This window comes from Cibotium barometz, chromosome 15 (genome assembly GCF_041138505.1).
Source record: "Cibotium barometz isolate CiBa-2024 chromosome 15, ASM4113850v1, whole genome shotgun sequence".
NCBI lineage: Eukaryota > Viridiplantae > Streptophyta > Polypodiopsida > Cyatheales > Cibotiaceae > Cibotium > Cibotium barometz.
The window spans coordinates 46,575,294-46,594,466 of NC_141060.1; the positions used below are offsets into that span (position 1 = coordinate 46,575,294).

Consider the following 19,173-nt stretch of genomic DNA (forward strand, 5'->3'; position numbering starts at 1 on the left):
ATTTAAAAAAACATCGGTGTACATGTATGATATTATTACTATTTGCTTATTAAAATAACATTGATTGCTCTTGGTTTTTTTACGAGACAATTTTGTTCAAAATCAAATCTCAAAACCATAATACAAAATCTATCTTGTGTAAGTAATTTAGTAGTCAAGTTGGAATACAAAATTATGAGAGCACCCCTTCAACTTAGTTTTTTGTCAATATCTTCTAATTGATTCCTAGGTGGATCTCATGGGATTTCCAAGAATGTCTGTCATTATATGTTAGTACTTTAAGTGCATTTTCCACCATCATTATATTGTGAAACATGTGAATTCTAAGGCCCTCCCCTTTCCCCTTGAGCACACTCACTACCTTCATCACTTTCACCACTCCATCATTTTACTTTATCATCATTACACAAAGTCCTTGGTTGTACCTTAGCTTTTATTTGATTTTAAGACCATGGGCGGATTTCTCAAAGACCATGTTGATTTGACATTTGGTTGATTGTATTTGTTACTCCTTTGGTTAAAAAATCTTGTATGGTCATGCAATTCATGAAAATATATGTTGTTGTTAATGAAAAACCTAGGCAAACTAAATATGCACTCTTGCATAATGCTTTCTTTATAGTTGTAAATTATGTAGTGGCTTGTGATTCGTATAATCACAATAAGAAGGTTTTCATAGTGGATAATCTGGGGTATCATTGCCAACATAGGAATGCCTACTTTGAAACATTAATGTTTTGCTATTAGATGGGCTCAATGTTTGTATGTGATATGTTATACATGTTTGGGGTATCATTGCCAACATAGGAATGCCTACTTTGAAACCTTAATGTTTTGCTATTAGATGGGCTCAATGTTTGTATTTGATATGATATACATGTTTTTATCATCCATAATGGCATATTCACCTAAAGTTTGTAATGCATTAATTTATGCCAATGACGTGGCATAAGTTAATGCATTTACTAAGGCCATAACCTAAGCCTGCGTGATAGGCACGCATTGGATGAGAGAGAGGAAGGGTAGCGAGGCGGGAGAGCTCACGTGGCATAAGTTAATGCATTTACTAAGGCCATAACCTAAGCCTGCGTGATAGGCACGCATTGGATGAGAGAGAGGAAGGGTAGCGAGGCGGGAGAGCTCACGTGGGAGGCACGCATTGGACGAGAGAGACGAAGGGGAGCGAGGCGGGAGGCAAGGGGGAGGAGACAGTTGACCCTGGTTGCACGCAGAGACAAGGAACCAGAAGGTGACGGCCATGGAGAGCAAGTGCGCAATGGGGAGAGAGATATCGTGCCATAACATGCACGAGAGAGAGTGGAAGAGAATCGAGGATGCATGCTCTAAAGTGTAACGAGCAGAGAAGAGAGGTAAAGAGATATAGCGCGTAACCTGCAAAAGCAAGAGAATCTTTGAGCGAAACGGAAAAAGAAGTTACTGTAAAAAAAACGACTATTTAAATAAAGAGCTGAAGCCTTCATTGAACCTTCTTCTTCTTTTTTTTTTGGCTAGGAGTAACAAATTACTTAATAAAATAAAACGATAAAAGGATTTGGGTGGCCTATTGGCTTGTGAATATGAGAAATGTTACCATGTCATAGACACTAGGGACCTCCTCAAAGTTTTTTTTATTTTTGTTAGTGTAACATTGTGTTTAAACTTGCTCAAAGAGCATGCTACAATCAAGAAGCGCGATGCGTAAATCTTGACTTTTATAGTTTTGGAGGCTTTATTTTGAAAGTAAGAGATGCTCCAAGAAAATTTCAATCTCTCTTCTAGTTAATAGTGAGATGGTAAATGAGATCTCTTATACTTGTACTGGCATATGATTAAAAATAGTATATGAATTTCTCCATGGCTTTGTAAAAATGAACAAGGGTATTATAAAAGAAGGACAAGGAACTCCAAGTATGCTACACAATTTGAATAACTTGATTTAATGATGGACATGTTTGGATGACTTAATCTTAGGGAGGTAAGAAAAGGGGGGGAAGTGGGTTCGAGTTTAGGGCCAGGCTAGCTCCCACAGGGGCTTCGTTTTAAGCCCCTCTTGCATGCCATTATTGATGGGGTTGCTGAATAAATCAAAGAGGGGAAGGGCGTAGTTTCTGAAATTATATTCCCAACTTTGCCATTTTTGGCATTGTTGAAAGGTGAAGGCTTGATTAAAGAACATCAATAAATGAGGGGTCTTAGTTTAACCAAGTCCCCTTCTGTTGGGCAAGTTGCCTTAGTAGTCACCATTGCCCAAAGAGAGGGAGGGGGCTGGCTAGAATGCCTTGATGGGAACTCTTGCCCTTCAAAATTGAAGGACGGGTTTGGTGAAATATAGTAAGTTTTTTTGTAGTTTAGTGTAATTTTTGACGGCATTTTAAAATTGCGTAAGTATTGTACGACCAAAATGCTAAAGAACGGGTGTGACGCTAGGCATAAAGCAACTGTGCGAGGATGTATCATGTGGCCGGCCGGCCAGTTTTTATAAAATACTGAATGAGCAATAAAAGAGGGCTGGGCCTGGCTTAGGGTACTCAAGAAGGCCCCAAAGGAAGAAAGTTTGACTCTTCCAGAGAAGCAGAGGGTGCCCATTGTAGAGAGATTTAAAGGCTTTAAAAATCAAGAGCATAGGATACTCTCCAGACTCCTACTGTCCACGTCAGCCCGATTGCGAGTACATTGCCAGTCCGTGCAGGAACTAATGTCACTAACCTCTATTATTTAGATGGCGATTAGTTGACAGTATAATAATTTTTTAAATGAAAAAGTTGGGCCCTGGGCACGCCGGCATGCCCTCGGCCCGATGTGTCATGATATTATCAATGTATCATCATTCGTGCTCGTCATGATGTGGGGGCATCATCTATGGAGGAGACATCGCGATTCGCATGGTGGCCATGGCACGTGCGTACGCCCATGGTGTCATCACTTATGCCATATCAGGAAAACAGATGGGGTGGCGGCCATGGGATGACTATGACATTTATGTTCTTCATGATGTGGAGGTCATCATCATGATGGGCTTGGGAGATGGGATGGTGTGTGGCCATGGCACGATTATGATACTACCAGCGTCATGCGCATGGCCACGAAGTCATCACGCATACATGAAGTGATTCATGAGCCATGGTGCCGCCGTCACTATCATCGTGATTCGTGAGAAAATGGATGCGGTGGGCAATGGGCATGGGATAATGATGATAATGCATGATGCGCTGGGAGCTATGAAGTTATGAGCATGATGCACACACTGGCATGACCGCAGGATGGTATGATGTATCAATGGGGTGGGTGATGATGATGCATGATGCAGCATATGAGGGACGCGCACATTGCCCATCGGGCCATAGGCATAGCCATGCCCGTGAACATCATCATGACTGCATGGCCATGTATGCGGGGCATGCTTGCCATTAGACGTAATGTTCGATGGATTATGGCTGTACATGACGGCGATGCATGGGCCATGGCTACTGCATTCAATGAGGATGGAGGAATAAAAATTCACAAAATTTTAATTAAAAAAATGCTAGAATATATGGTGGGTGAGAATGTGTTATTTTAATGGGTTGTTTTTTAGAGGAAACGTCGTCGCTAAATTTCGTGGGTGACTGGCCTTACTGGCGGTATCCTACGCTCCCATTGTAGCCAAATAAAAAGGATAGCAGGACCGCTAAATTGGGATCGGCAGGGCCGCTCAATCTGGCTTACAGAGCAGTCCAGTAAAAAAAAGCCAGAGTGCCCGCGTGCCCGCAGCCCGAGCCTCTAAATCTACGCTACAAAAAAACGTGAATTTTTACCGGCTAGAGCTTTAAAAAAACGCCCTAGAATTTTCATTGCCTTGATTATAAGGATTTATTTATTATATATTTCAGCTAAAATTATAAAAAACTATCTAAGATTTTTTATTGCCTTGATTTTAAATATTTATTTATTGAATATTTTAGTTATAAAACCGGACTTGAATTATAAAAACGCCATTACCCTGATTTTAAAGATTCATTTGTTATATATTTTAATTATTAAACCTGGATGTAATATAAAGAGTTGTCCTTATTTCGATTGGTTGAAAAAATGTTTTTATCGAGCACAGGCTGGGAGTAGGTTGGCAAGACCGCTAAATCTGGCGGTGCATTTGGTTGCACGGATCCCAATAATAAATATAATTAGTTTAGAAATTGACATTAGTCTCGTTTGTGGTCTCTAATTATTTAAATATTTTTTATTGGCTAATATTTTAAAATGTCTATTTTAATCGCTTTAGCATCTAGATTTGTTTTCTTCTTGTATCGTCCTCCTTCCTCCTTTATCTTAACGCCTCCTGCGATTCTCTTCCCTGCGCGAGAGCTTTGTTCAGCTTTTAGGGTTGCTGCTCTCTCTGCGCAGGCTAGGATAAGGATTTCAGGTCGTCCTGTTTGTGCAAGTGGGAGGGTTTCTGATCTGTCTGTGGGATCATTCAGCTCGCCATCGCCCTCTAGCGCGGCGAGCTGTTGTTGAAGCATTTCGATGGATTCAAGGAATGTCAACGAGTGAGCAACCCAGGAGCTCGCTCTGAGCAGGTAGATTTTCCATCATTGCCGAAATAAGGCGACCTCTGTTGCTTCATCCTGTCTTATTCTGTCACGTTTTCTGTGATTTTCCATCGATTCCGAGCATGGTCTCATTTACCTCTCTATCTGATATCCTCCATTTTAGGAGTGAAATGGCGTTCTGTACGCCTATAACGGGTGTGGTAGCTTCACTATGAAGATTGTTCTCGAGTTTGCAGGAATTGCCTTGCTGCATTTTGCACAGCGCTTGGATGTCAGTTATGCTGTTTGGGATGCTCTCTTTGATAGGCAATCGTGGGTTGCTATGTGTGCTCTTCTTCCTCTGAAACTGCAAGAAAAGCCGAAAAAATTGGCTGCTTTTGATTTGTCTGTTTTTCTGTTGCCAGGCGATGTTTTCTTTCTCTGTGATACAGCTAGCCATTGGATTGCATGCGCATTGGTCCCTATCTTTCTTAACGCTCTTGATTGTTTTGCTCAGTCGTCTGTTTGTGCAGAATCTCTTTGGCCGCACTATTGGTTCGTGATGCCTCGGAGACGCAAGAACTTTAAGGATGGAGAGGAAAGCTCACGTGGTCCTGAACCTCCCGCTGAAACCCCTCCAGGTCCTGTGATCGAGCAGGGTGAAGGTAGTGGCAGCCAGCAAGACTCCCGCAGTGGCGGGGGGCAACGAGCAGCACATCCTCCTATGAGCAGAGCAAAACAGGTACAGCAAGGGCGGCCCATTTCAACTCCAGGTCAGCAAGACCCTTCTGGTGGACAACGAGCAGCACAGCCTCCTATGGGCCAAGGCCAACCGGTACAGCAAGGGCAGCCCATTCCACCTCCAGGCCTACCCACAGCAGCAGGTGTTCCACAGGTGAGGGAAGGAAGAGGTGGTGGTGGTCAAGGTGGAGCTGGTAGAGGGGCAGGAAGAGGTGGTGGTCAAGGTGGAGCTGGTGGTGGGTCAGGTGGAGATGGAAGTGAAAGGGGAAGAGGCGAAGACGTAAGAGAAGGGGGACGAGGTGGAGATGCCAGAGGAGGAAGGGGAGGGGGTGGAAGAGGTGCACAAGGTCGAGGGAGAGGTCGAGGTCCTATGCCACCCCCTCACACACTTGAGGGCATGGCTGCTGGACATCAACCTCACATTCCAGCTGGTCCCATGCTGGTTCCCGATCTGCCCCAAGCTGCTGCAACTCAATCCTTCGTTCCACCATACAACTTACCTGGTGGGGTGCAGGCTGTTCAGTATGTGCCTCCCGGATATGGAGGACTGGCTCCCTTGCAGGGCCCCTCTTTCTTCATGCCAGTTCAGCCACAACACCCAGGTTCCCAGCAGCAAAGGGTTCAGTCTGGCAGTCCTGCTTCCATTTACATGGGTGCCCAGCCTTATGGGCAGCTGGCTGCTGCTCTTCCGTCCACTTACATGGTTGGACAGCTTGTGCAGCAAGGCCCTCCAGCACCCAGTACTGGAATGGGATTATCTCAGGAATTTCAGCGTCAGGTAAATATCCAAGCCTCCGGTTCTCACGGTGACCAACAAGATCCAGGGCCATCAGCATCTCTGACAATTGAACATAAAGCCCCTCCTGTTTCAAGCAAAAACATGCGCTTCCCTCCTCGTCCTGGAAAGGGTCAAACAGGGATCAGATGCATTGTGAAGGCTAACCATTTCTTTGCAGAGTTGCCTGACAAGGATCTTCATCAGTATGATGTATGTGTTTCTCTCCTTTTTACAAACATTGCTGCAGTAAGATCACTTCGATGATGTTGGCTTGTAGACTTCAATTGGGCTTTTACACGATATTAGGTTAAAGCCATGTTCTAATGAAGAGGTTGTGGCATTTGTATGCAGGTTACGATTTTGCCAGAAGTTACGTCACGGGGTGTTAATAGGGCTGTTATGGAGCAACTCGTGAAACTGCACAGGGAAAGCTCCTTAGGTCGCAGGCTGCCTGCCTATGATGGTCGGAAGAGCCTATATACTGCAGGTCCCCTACCTTTCCAGAGCAAGGAATTCTCCATCAATCTTCAAGATGAAGATGATGGGAGTGGCACTCCAAGGTATTGGAAAGCATTTTTGTTCTGCTTTGCATGTAGGAAGGCCTGGTAGGTTGCAACATCAAGTAGGTTCTGTGTGGTTTTGTTTAGTGAGGACTGAAGCTGCTATCCTCTATTTCCAGACGAGAAAGACAGTTCAAGGTGGTCATAAAATTTGCAGCTCGAGCTGATTTGCATCATCTCGGAGAGTTTTTGCATGGCAGACAAGCTGATGCACCTCAAGAGGCATTACAGGTTCTTGATATTGTCTTGAGGGAGCTTCCAACCCACAGGTTTTGTCCGGTGGGTAGGTCGTTCTACTCTCCCAATTTGGGTAAACGTCAACAGCTTGGAGAGGGCTTAGAGAGCTGGCGAGGTTTCTATCAAAGTATCAGGCCAACTCAAATGGGTCTCTCTTTAAATATTGGTATGTCTTTTCCGTCTTTGTTGATTCTCCATGGGTGCCATAGTGAGCTTGAATGATATCAGAGCTGTTCTGTCTGTGTCTGCAGACATGTCTTCAACGGCATTTATAGAGCCTCTGCCAGTTCCTGAATTTGTCTCTCAATTATTGAGCAAGGATGTTTCTAGGCATCTTTCAGATGCAGACAGAATAAAGGTAGGGTCTGCATTGGAGGTATAAATGGTCAAGATTAAATTAAGTACTGCTTAGGAGGGTCTAGAGTACCTTAAGCATTGCTTAGGGTGAGCCAATTTGATTAGTGAAGTCTAGAAGTCTCCAATTACTACCCTCTAAACTCTTCTGTCTGCTAATTTACCATGTTTTTGCCAAGCAGATCAAGAAGGCTTTGCGGGGGGTTAAAATTGAGGTTACTCATCGGGGGAACATGCGCAGAAAGTATCGCATCTCTGGATTGACATCACAGCCCACACAAGAACTAACGTATGTATATATTTAAAGCAGCATGCAACATGCCTTGACATTTACCATGGATCTTGGATGATGGACCATATTTCATGTTTCATGCACTCGTATGGTGTTTTACTGTTTTTGTAGCACTTCTGAACCCATTTACATGTAGGGAAGGCACAAAAATTGCATTAGCAAGGCTAAAACAAGTTTTTTTGACCCCTTCATAGAATGAAAAGTTTTAGAAACGTTTCTAGAACCTGTTTTGTACCGGGAAACTCCTGGCAGCACTGAGATGATGTGCAGTGTCATGCCTTTACAATGATGGAAGTTGTGCTCGAACAGTTATTGTAGAGAATTAAGATGCTTAGCTTTTCTCAGACCTCTATGTTCAATTGAGTCATCATGTCCTCTCTGAGCTCTCATGAGGTTTGATGTTAAGAGCGTCTTGTGCATTTTGTTTGGAAGATTTCCTGTGGATGAGAAGGGAACGATGAAGTCTGTGGTTGAGTACTTCCAAGAGACTTATGGCTACACCATTCGTAATACTATTCTCCCCTGCCTTCAAGTTGGGAATCAGCAAAGACCTAATTATCTGCCAATGGAGGTTAGCAGTATATGGGCTCCTGTTTCAACAATTAATTTGCTTTTTAAAAAAGATTTAGGATTGACATGTGGATGTCTCACCTATTTTGGGGCAGGTTTGCAAGATTGTGGAAGGACAGAGGTATTCAAAGCGGCTAAATGAGAAGCAGATCACAGCATTACTGAAAGTCACATGCCAGCGGCCTATTGAGAGAGAGAGAGATATTATGGAGGTTTTGTCTTGCACGCTGAACTTCTATCTCATTCATGGTGTAGTGTATTGTTTGTTTATGTCTTGCAAGAGTGCCTTGAGACATCCAAGGAAGCATGTGGAGTACGTGCTGGTGCCTCTGCCGCTCTTGCCTGTCTTGTTCCTCCTCTGGTCCTGCCTTGTTTTCTAAACAACTTGCCTGGTTGTTTTTACTTTTCTCTATGTGCATTTTAAGAATGTCTGGTCTATGATGTGAGTCAATGCTTGGTGTGGTGATGCCATCTTTGAAATGGCAGACTGTTCGTCAGAACTCATATGCCGATGATCCTTACGCGAGAGAATTTGGGATCAGAATTAGTGACAAGCTGGCCGCTGTCGAAGCTCGAATACTACCTGCTCCTCAGGTATTATCTTGCTATGCCCTGTCAAGCCTACGAGTCATGTAGAATGAATGCCTCATCTGACCAACTCCTTGACATGCGATAATTTTTGGTACTGTGTATTTATGCAGCTAAAGTACCATGACACAGGGAAACTGAAGGTTTGCCAGCCAGAAATTGGTCAATGGAATATGAGAGATAAGGTGCGCACGGTGCAATGGTACCTGGAAAATTTACTCGGTTCACTATGTCAACCAATGATTGGACTCTGATAGCTAAGGCTGAGTGTATATTTTGGGCTGGTTTGCTTAGAAAATGGTGAATGGAGGAGTGGTGAATCATTGGGCTTGCATCAATTTCTCTCGAGGGGTTCAAGAGAGCGCTGCTGGGAGGTTCTGTCAAGAGCTGGCACTCATGTGCCAAGTTTCCGGCATGGTACTTTTGTGTGGTTTTGATGTAGTGTAAGATGCATGGTAACAGACTTGGTTTAGTGGTTCAATAATGTTAGCCCCCATGACTCATGCTCTTCTGTCATGATGATCCAGTCATTCAAACAAGAACCAGCAATACCCATTCACTATGCCCGGCCTGATCATGTCGAACGAGCCTTGAAGATGGTGTTCAAGGATTTTCAGCAGAATGTCAAGGGGCGTGACCTCGAACTGCTTATAGTTATCCTACCTGATAACAATGGTACTCTGTATGGTGAGTGGCACAAGTGGCATGTGATTTAGATCATGCCTGACATGAGTAGGGGTCAAAGTAAGGGCCTTTACAGACATGATGGATTTGAGCCGGAACTTCCGATGGGTGGGCGACATTGCCCATCCAAGCCCCTGAGTGCCCCGCCCATCTTCAGGTTTCTTACAGCCTTTTGGTGGGCGTGTATTTCTGTAAAGGCTCTAAGTATTTTGGCAAGTATTTCAGAGCTCTTGGCATTATCTTGAATTATGTCCTTTATCCGTCGAATTTGGTTGTGCTTAATGGTATTCTTGTGCTTGCAGGAGATCTTAAGCGGATATGTGAGACAGATTTGGGTCTGGTCTCTCAGTGCTGTTTAACGAAGCACGTGTACAAGATGAGCAAACAGTACCTGGCAAATGTAGCTCTAAAGATCAATGTCAAGGTTGGGGGAAGAAATACTGTACTGGTTGATGCGTTGTCTCGCCGTATCCCTCTTGTGAGTGACATTCCAACCATAATTTTTGGAGCTGACGTGACACATCCACATCCCGGTGAAGACTCCAGTCCTTCCATTGCTGCGGTGAGTTTTATGTAGGTGATTTATCAGCCTGAAGGACCAATCTTCCATGGTTGCAGAAATTGATGTGAAATGATTGCATTTCGTCCTTTTTGGGAACCACCATGTGCCTAAATTTACTTATGTGAGATTACCCTGGTCTGTTTGCAAGGTGGTGGCATCACAAGATTGGCCAGAAGTAACAAAATATGCAGGTTTGGTGTGTGCCCAAGAGCATCGTCAAGAGCTGATACAAGACTTGTTCAAGAGCTGGGTTGACCCTGTTCGAGGTCCTCAGACGGGTGGAATGATAAAGCAAGTGTTTCCCACCATTGTGATGTCCATTGATGTGTTTTTTGGAAGGAAGGGTGGTGGGGAGGGGGGGTGGAAGTGCGTTTTAAGATCTCTTGAAGATCATCAGTGTGGCTACTAAGAGTATGTTGGACATTTGTGCATCAGGGAGCTCCTGATATCTTTCCGACGAGCAACAGGTCAAAAGCCTCTGCGCATCATCTTCTACAGGTGATTATTGAAGGATATGCATGCAGGATTTAGCTTCACGTTCTTAAGGTTCTTTGAGGCCGTTCCCTTGGAAGAATGCAATCTGACTACATTTTGTTTGCAGGGATGGTGTCAGTGAAGGGCAATTCTATCAAGTATTACTGCATGAGCTGGAGGCCATACGCAAGGTATGTCCTTGAAGACTGCAGTTCAACTCTTCAAGTGCCAGGCAGGAGGCTTGTGGGGTCTGCATGCATGATCCCTGCAGATGTATTTATGGATGGTCTTGGGTGTCCATGAGTTTACTTTACTGCACAGGCTAAACTGTCAATTCTTGCAGGCTTGTGCATCACTGGAACCAAATTATCAGCCTCCTGTCACCTTTGTTGTTGTTCAGAAGCGCCACCATACTCGTTTGTTTGCCAACAACCACAATGATAAACGAAGCACAGATAATAGTGGAAATATTCTTCCAGGTATTTTAATTTGCTAGAGATGGTCTTGTTACCCTTTGTGATGGTAGTAAACAGATTTTACACAGATCTGCTTAGTAAAGATGTACCATCTCTGGAGCAGGCACAGTCGTTGACTCAAGGATATGCCATCCCACAGAGTTTGATTTCTACCTTTGCAGCCATGCTGGAATACAGGCATGCGTCTACTCTCTGAGTTTGGCCTATTAAGTTGTAACTAGGTTCTGTATAAAGGGCTTTGTTACCCCCCTTCCACTTTTTCAATCTCACCTGCTGGTCGTGCATGGGTGAGAATGCCCCAACCCCAACCATCTAATGTCTAAATTCCTAACTACCATAAACAGCATTCGTGACTAAGCTTCTAACTACCTCAGTGTATGCTAACATGCATGCATGTGAATTTGCACCTGTTAATATGCTCGCATGTGGATGCTTACAACTCTGGTGATTTGTGTTGACTGGTATTGCTGGTGGCTATGAATTTGCAGGGAACAAGCCGGCCTGCTCATTATCATGTGTTGTGGGATGAGAACAATTTCACGGCAGATGGCCTACAGCTGCTTACAAACAATCTTTGCTACACGTAAGGGCTTCTATTAGATGATAGGGTGCTGCTGGGATTTAATGTTTTGTATCTTTGTGTTGACTTGAGGGAACTTCTTTTGTAGGTATGCTCGCTGCACTCGCTCCGTCTCAATTGGTGAGGGGCCTTGTTTAGAGATGAGCAATATGTGATCACTTTCTTTGGGTTGGCTTTCTGATTGAGTAGGTTTCTTTGTTGTGGTGCAGTCCCTCCCGCATACTATGCACACCTTGCTGCGTTCCGGGCTCGTTTTTACATGGAACCAGAGTCCGATAGTGGTTCTCAGACAAGTGGCATTGGTCCTGCTGGGAGAAGCATGCCTACTGGTAGCTCTGGGTCCCGAAGCACTCGTGCCGCAGGAGCATCTGTCCGTCCACTACCTGCAGTGAAAGAGAATGTGAAACGTGTAATGTTCTATTGCTGATGTTGGTGAAGTCATAATGAATCAAATTTTGTATACATCTATATTGTTTTCCTTGTTATCAATCCTGTTTGGTTGAAACCATATAAATATCAGGAAGAGAGACCTCAATCTACATGTAATGGTATCCTTAATTTTGGCTTTTATTTATGTTTTGTTCTATCATAGTATATATTGCATGAACCATATGAGTATATGTTTTGTTTTATTTATGTTTTGTTGACTACCACGAGTATATAACATGCTCGTTACAAAAAGGTGCTTTTGGGCATGTTCCTAGATTCATCTAGGCATATAATTCAGCCGTATTAGCGGACATGCAGATGTCACATTATGAAGTTTTCGTCTGAGTTGATATTGTGCTAATTCTTTCTATCTTTAGCGGTGCATTTGCCCTATCAACTACTTATTTGTTGTACTATTTCTTTCTATTTGCTATTTCCCTTAGTGCTAGGCTTCATTATGGCTGAGTCTGCCCTGCATCTCCGGAGGTTTGACATAAACACAGTACGAAGGCCTTTGTGTGAATACATGCTCTTATGTGTGTGTGTGTGTGTGTATGGAGTGCGTGTATGAGAGCATATCTTGCTTTACGACTGAGTGTACGTTCCACTCTGCCGAGGGATGGCCTAGCCGAGATGGTCTTGCTGCACATTGGCAACAAGTTTCGGGGTGATTGGCTACACCTCTCATCTATGAGAGCATATCTTGATACAGAGTTCTAAACCCACTATTGGGCACTGATGACGTTAGTGGGGATGTCGTAGTATCTAGTCCATACTATGCATAATGGAGTGCGTGTGTGAGAGCATATCTTGATACAGAGTTCTAAACCCACTATTGGGCACTGATGACGCTAGTGGGGATGTCGTAGTATCTAGTCCATACTATGCATAATGGAGTTGATAGTTATATAGTCTTGTGGGTTGACTACCATGAGTAAATAACATGCATGTTCCTAAAAGGTGATTTTGGGCATGTTCCTAGATTCATCTAGGTGTATATACTGCATGAACCACACTTGAGAGATGATTATGATTAATTCACAAGATGGCAGGCTACCTTGCGTGTAAAGTTTGGTTTGGAGCAATTTTGTATTTATTGCAGTTTTGATCATATGGATTGGGTATTGTTGATTACAAATACATTTGCCGTCTGTATCATGTGAGCTTTTTTGAAGTGCCGGTGATGATGTTATGTGTTTCGTGAGTGGTGTGTTGGAAATAATTGTGGTGGATGTGATTTGCTTGTGAAACACTTGTTGTGTGTAGCAGGATGATTTAGTTTTGAAGTCCCTTTCTCTTCCATTTTTTATGCTTTGTACTTTCTGATCTGCTTACTTCTAACCTTCGAGGTTTCTCCCATACTGTCGTTAATTCTATGAGCATGCATGCACATCTTTCACACTGGATTCCCCCATGCTCAGATGCAGGAGCATCATGTCTCTCCATCTTTACTCTATGACTGCTTGCTGAGCATGTAGATTCTCCTGTATAGTGTGTTGTGAGAGTAGCATGGAGGGGAGATGGAAAGGGTGAGGCGACTCCCAAAGGTGTGCCCTTTGCCATGGATACAGGATTAACATTGACAACTCCATCTAAATAGTCAAGCCCATGCATTCTCAGAAGGACACACTACTTTATTAATCATCTATACCACTCCAGTGGCTTAACAATTGCAATCCATGTATGGCATACCACTCTCTAAGCATGAAGAGAAGAACCTTTTTACTAGGAACCCTCGTACTCAATATAGCTCAAATTACAATTGAACAGAGCTCACAGTGGAAGAAAAGTGCATGAAAACCAGTACTCGATATGGTGCATTAGTGCTACTGGTTTTGTTTGTGTATTTCTTAGCGTGCTCGATTGACCTATAGGTGCGTATGTACTGTCTGTGTTCTCCTAGCTCTACCTTTTCTGTGTGCATGTACTTGTTATTGATCTGGCTAGCGCACTGTAATCGTTCAAGATTCGATTACGAAGGGGACACCAGGCAGCTTGAAGGTAGGGGATTCCAATGGCGTGGTTGGGTTGCGCCGTGTACCATTCTATGCCTAATATTTCTAGCCCGTCGTTTCTGATTGGGTTAGATTAGGTTGGGCTTTGTCACGGCCTGTTCATGCGAGGCAGCAGGGGTGTGTAAGAGGATGCATGTTTGAATGAGGGTTCATTTGGGGCTGGTAGTCCATGGTACGTGATCCCCAATAGTGGTTATGATCATCGAAGTCCATGGAGTCCATGGTGCGTGAACGCAAAATAGTGGTTATGATCATCAAAGTCCATGGTGAGCTTTGCGTTTGGCTCACAACCGGCCTGTGTGACCATGCCCTTGGCTGTTTAAGCCATGCCATTCTGACTGGATAAGCTTTGACCTTGTCTTGAAGAACAACTGATCAAGATTTAACCTTTTTCTAAATGTGAAACTGGCTAGTCATAGGATGTTGGGGTTAAGGAAAACCCAGTACCTTTTTCTCACTGGGTAGGAAAAAAGTTTATTGAGCTGTTGAGGTGTCCCCAAGCCATCCGAGTCTGGTCTGTCTACTCGAGGTGAACATCAAGTTAGAGGTTTTTGGACCTTTGCAAATATAGGGGGCTTCCATTCTCCTAATCTCTTCTCCAACTACCTCTTGTTCTCCCATATCTCTCTCTCTTTCTCTCTCCCTCTCTCAGTCTTTCAATGTTTTTTTTCCATTTCTTTTATTTTTCACCCTTAGGTTAAAGTAAATAACTTTAACTTGATTATTAAATATATAATATGCATAAAGCCTAGTGACTGAGGAATAATTTGAGAGACTGGAGGTTGTGGGTTCAATCCCCAAGTGGCTCTCTCTATGTTCTCTTAATTAACTAATTTTTTCTTCACACTATTTGTGCCTAAGAGGATTTCCACTCGACTCCCAACCCTTGTGAGTTACTTCTTGGCAAGCGAAGGCTCAACCGTGAGACATGCATAATGGCTTGTGAAGGACGTGCGGAACGTGGCGGACGTAGGCATCCAAGGGTAGTTGACCATGATGGGGATACAATGGAACTTCAAATAATGGTAGTTGCAAATGTCTCACAAGGAAGTGAAGTTCGGCTCACCTTCTCGTAATTGCGATTATTGGGCCTCCACCTTGTCGTGTAAGTGGGACTAAACCCTATAAGTTTTTGGTTAAGAAAAGGGATTGTTTGATGCATTTAGCTAGGGATTTTTTTTGATTAAATAAAGTAGACATAAAAAAGGGCGTTTCTCTTATGTGAGAATGTTTGTTGCATGGATTGCTATGTGAATTGTGGATGCAAGATTACGATAAAACCAGTAATATATTCTAAAATTGTTGTAAAATGAACCAAGAGACGTGTTCTCTTGGAGATAACCATTTCGAAGTGATTGGTCTTGGGCAACTGTGTATTCCCCTACATAGGGCAACTAGCTCTTGAGTATTTACAGAGTTGGGGTAATTGTTTATGATGGTTAATCCACCACAAAGGAGGGTGAGGGTTCCTTTTGGGATTACAAACCCAACCTTGATAGGTTTCATGTTAGTGCAGGTGCGTGAGGGGACATTTCACCTTACTAATATGTGATAATTTATCACCACGACAGTTGCAATGCTTAGATTGTATGTAACTCAGTGTACCTAGGGATGTTTTTTTCCAGATTGCATTGTAATTCAAGTTTATGATTATAAATGTATTATTTTTTTTAAAAATTATTTATAGGCATTAAGGGATAAAAGAACCAGTGAAGGAAATTAAATTAATGAACTTTATGTGATGTATTTGTACCAACAATGTGCTTAGTAATTAAAAACATCATAGATGACTATATCTCGAATTTGAAAAGTGGGCAGTAGGGTGGACCCGATTCGTTGGGTACTTTTCAAATAAAAAATATAGGTAAATATTAGGTAGGACCTTCAAGACCATGAATGTATTGGTATATCGGATAGTCAAGGATTGGCTCCCGATTAGGCGATCTTCATAGAAAGCTTGGGGTGTTACTTACCAGTGAGATCCCTTCCTACCTCGAAAGTAGGAATGGTATGGAAGGTATCTTGTAGGTGGTATCAGAGTGAGGTTGAGAGTATAGAGAGTTTAATTTTAACAATTGAATTACAGGTGCGATCCCATATGATTATTGATCGAATAGTAGAAATACTCAAATTAATCTTTGACCACTTAGCAGTCAAACTAATTGACGAATGGAGAGCTTGGGTAAGTTACTTTTTAGACTTCTATCGATCGTCGCCAACATCGAAGATGAAGTTTTCTGGCGATCTTCATAGAAAGCTTGGGGTGTTACTTACCAGTGAGATCCCTTCCTACCTCGAAAGTAGGAATGGTATGGAAGGTATCTTGTAGGTGGTATCAGAGTGAGGTTGAGAGTATAGAGAGTTTAATTTTAACAATTGAATTACAGGTGCGATCCCATATGATTATTGATCGAATAGTAGAAATACTCAAATTAATCTTTGACCACTTAGCAGTCAAACTAATTGACGAATGGAGAGCTTGGGTAAGTTACTTTTTAGACTTCTATCGATCGTCGCCAACATCGAAGATGAAGTTTCTACAATTTTCCTCTACTCGTCGCGTGAATATATTTTCTCTAGTAGATTCGAAAACTTATAGATACGGAGCTATGTATCCTTCAGATTTTAGAGAAGCGTAGGGTATTTAAATACTTCTATTATATGGCTCTTTTCCTAGATCAAACTGTCATTGTGAATGGGAACACTCATTACGCATCCCAACACATCTACGATCAGATCACTCAATTTATCCCTAAGTATAGGATTCATTGTTGTGGTAGGTTTCACCCAGGATTTTGTGGGATCATTGATTTCACAAAAATCTATGTCTTGGATCTTATCAAAGAATCTCCCAAGTTTTTCCTAAGGAATAAATAATCTCCGAGAAGGTGTTGTACATCAGCATGCAACCTTGTTCACAAAATGTAATAAAAAGTGGTATTATCTCTTGCACCTCTTAGTTTTCCTCAAATTTGGTGTTAAAGCGCATTCTCTCTCTTTTTCAATAGGATAACAAAGTTGAAAGGAAATTCTCGCTCAAGTAGATGCAACTCTCTCCCTTGTCAGGAGAAGGAAAAAATGTTGCCAAAGACGCGGAGGCATGAATAGAGTCCATGACCAACTATTTCTCTGTTGTTGGTACTAATAAAGCCAACAACCTATGTTGGCTTGTTTTAGAATAACTGGTGATACTAAGCTATGGTAGGAGTGGTGTAGGGAAAAGCATGTCCAAGAAAGCATTGTTACCTAGGAACAAATCAAGGGAGTTGTCAAGGAAAGATACTTGCCTTTAGACTTTAAAACCCTAAAGATGAATGAGTTCTATAGCTTGACCTAAAAGAACTCATCAGTACTCCTAGTTTGTTAAGCTTAAGAAGTATGCTTCAACTATGACCTTGGCTCAATCCATTAGTCGATTTGTGCAATGTTTAAATCCTCCCCTCAACCATCGGCTAGAATCCATGCACGGCGGCTGACTAGCCTTCAAGATGTAATTTTTCGAGCTAAACCTTTAGAAGAGGAATTGAAGGATAAAAATAGCAATAACTTCAGGAAGAGACCTTATCCTAAATCGTTCAATGCACGACGACCCTCTGGATCACCCTTCAATTGACCACCAATTAGTGGTCAAAATTCACGACCACTCTTGCCTCGTCCGAAACCCTATAGAATGACCTAGCATGGCGAAGTGGAGTAGTGTGCTACAAGTACCACACCAACCAGGTCACCAACATGCCGAATGCCCTCATCAACCCAAGGCTCTTAACCTTTCAAAACAACCTTGTCCAAATATTCCTAGAAACCCACAAACTAATCCGAGTCAAAGAGCTGCTTCCATTCAACAACCTAGTCAAGTAAGAAACAGAGTTCAACGCCCTAGAGGTGAATATCATGGAAGAGGAAGAGTTGCTATGATCCAAGCTGAAGAAGTAACCCTTGAGAATGAAGAGGAGGATAGCGCTCGAGTTCATTCTACGACGATAGCGCACCAAGGTGAAAATCGATAATTTTTTAGTGATCCAAACACTAGCATCTCATCATGGTAAACATTTTAAATTGCTGATTGATTCTGGAACTACTTATCCATTTCTTTCACCAAGGTGCGTTAGCCAATTAGGTCTTAATAAAAAACCATCCAAGAAAATGGTCATCGAGCTTGCTAGTGGCAAGGAAGTAATTTTTCAACATACCATAGGGGATATAAAGTTTGATCTTGATGATGGCAAACCAACCAATTGCTACTTCCACATGATATCCCTAGGTATTTATGATGGTATTCTTGGAATTGATTGGCTAAAAACAAAAAAAGCTACCAAGAGTGGTCAAATCTCATTAAAGGATGCCAAAACGAACAAGTATTAGAGAGGATTGGTAGACTCAACTTACACGTAGTAAAGGGTAGTAAGTTACTAAAGAGCCTCAGGAGAATTAAAGGGTGTTTGTAGTAAAACTCAACAAGTTAGAGAAAAATACTGTATAGAGTGAACCTGATAGGCTGCAGGACTACAAATATCTGTTTTTAGAGGAACTTACCTATATGCCTTTGCAAAGGAAAATTGACCCATGAGATTCAGCTTATTCATGGAGCACAACCTATGGCAAAAAGGGCAAATAAAATGTCGATTCCAGAGGAAGCAGCTAGACAATCATGTCTTGGTCTTCTTTGATGATATTCTGATCTATTCTAAGGATGAGAAAGAGCACGAATCCCAAGTTAGAGATGTCTTGGACTTCTTTGATGATATTCTGATCATGTCTTGGTCTTCTTTGATGATATTCTGATCTATTCTAAGGATGAGAAAGAGTACGAATCCCAAGTTAGAAAAGTTATAGAAATCCTAAGGGAGCATCAACTCTGCTAAAAAGAGTAAGTGTACCTTATTTGCAGACAAAATTGATTAATTTTACTTCTCAGTTTTGGACTGCTCTTTTTGACGGATTGGAACTCAATTAAACTTCAGCACAACTTATCATCCATAAATAGATGGTCAGACTAAAAGGGTTAATCAAGTCATTGAAGACATACTCAGGGCTTATTGCTATCACGAGCCAAAGCTATAGTTTGATTACCTACCATTGGTAGAATTTGCATGTAACTCAGCCTTTCATATAGGAGTTTAGGTATGTCCCCTTTCAAGGCTTTATATGGTCAAGATTGTATAACATCATTAAATTGACATGATCCAATGAATAAAGTAGAAGCCTCTACACAAATGCTGGATGACATGGATCAACAAAGGAAACCTGTCCAAACGGAGATCGAAGTTGTCCAAGACAGACAAAAGCATTACACATATGCCAAAAGAACTCAACGATTATTCAAAGAAG

General features: G+C 42.4%; 1 protein-coding gene across 2 annotated transcripts; it reads left to right on the top strand.

Moving 5' to 3' along the window:
- The first annotated feature begins 4,273 nt into the window (after positions 1–4,273).
- LOC147631373 (protein argonaute PNH1-like) lies at positions 4,274–11,992 on the top strand. Of its 2 annotated transcripts, none has more exons than XM_086809769.1 (21): positions 4,274–4,553; positions 5,023–6,234; positions 6,376–6,584; positions 6,704–6,987; positions 7,073–7,179; positions 7,358–7,464; positions 7,900–8,038; positions 8,133–8,249; positions 8,524–8,631; positions 8,739–8,810; positions 8,920–9,042; positions 9,153–9,312; positions 9,612–9,871; positions 10,020–10,166; positions 10,311–10,369; positions 10,473–10,536; positions 10,689–10,824; positions 10,925–10,998; positions 11,310–11,404; positions 11,490–11,521; positions 11,611–11,992. In XM_086809769.1, the coding sequence occupies exons 2-21, from the start codon at positions 5,068–5,070 to the stop codon at positions 11,826–11,828; spliced, it is 3,678 nt and encodes a 1,225-aa protein (XP_086665895.1). In that variant the 5' UTR covers positions 4,274–4,553; positions 5,023–5,067; the 3' UTR covers positions 11,829–11,992. The 2 variants fall into 2 exon arrangements, with proteins under 2 accessions (XP_086665895.1, XP_086665896.1); XM_086809770.1 differs by having other exon boundaries at positions 5,039–6,234.
- Positions 11,993–19,173: the final 7,181 nt, after the last annotated feature.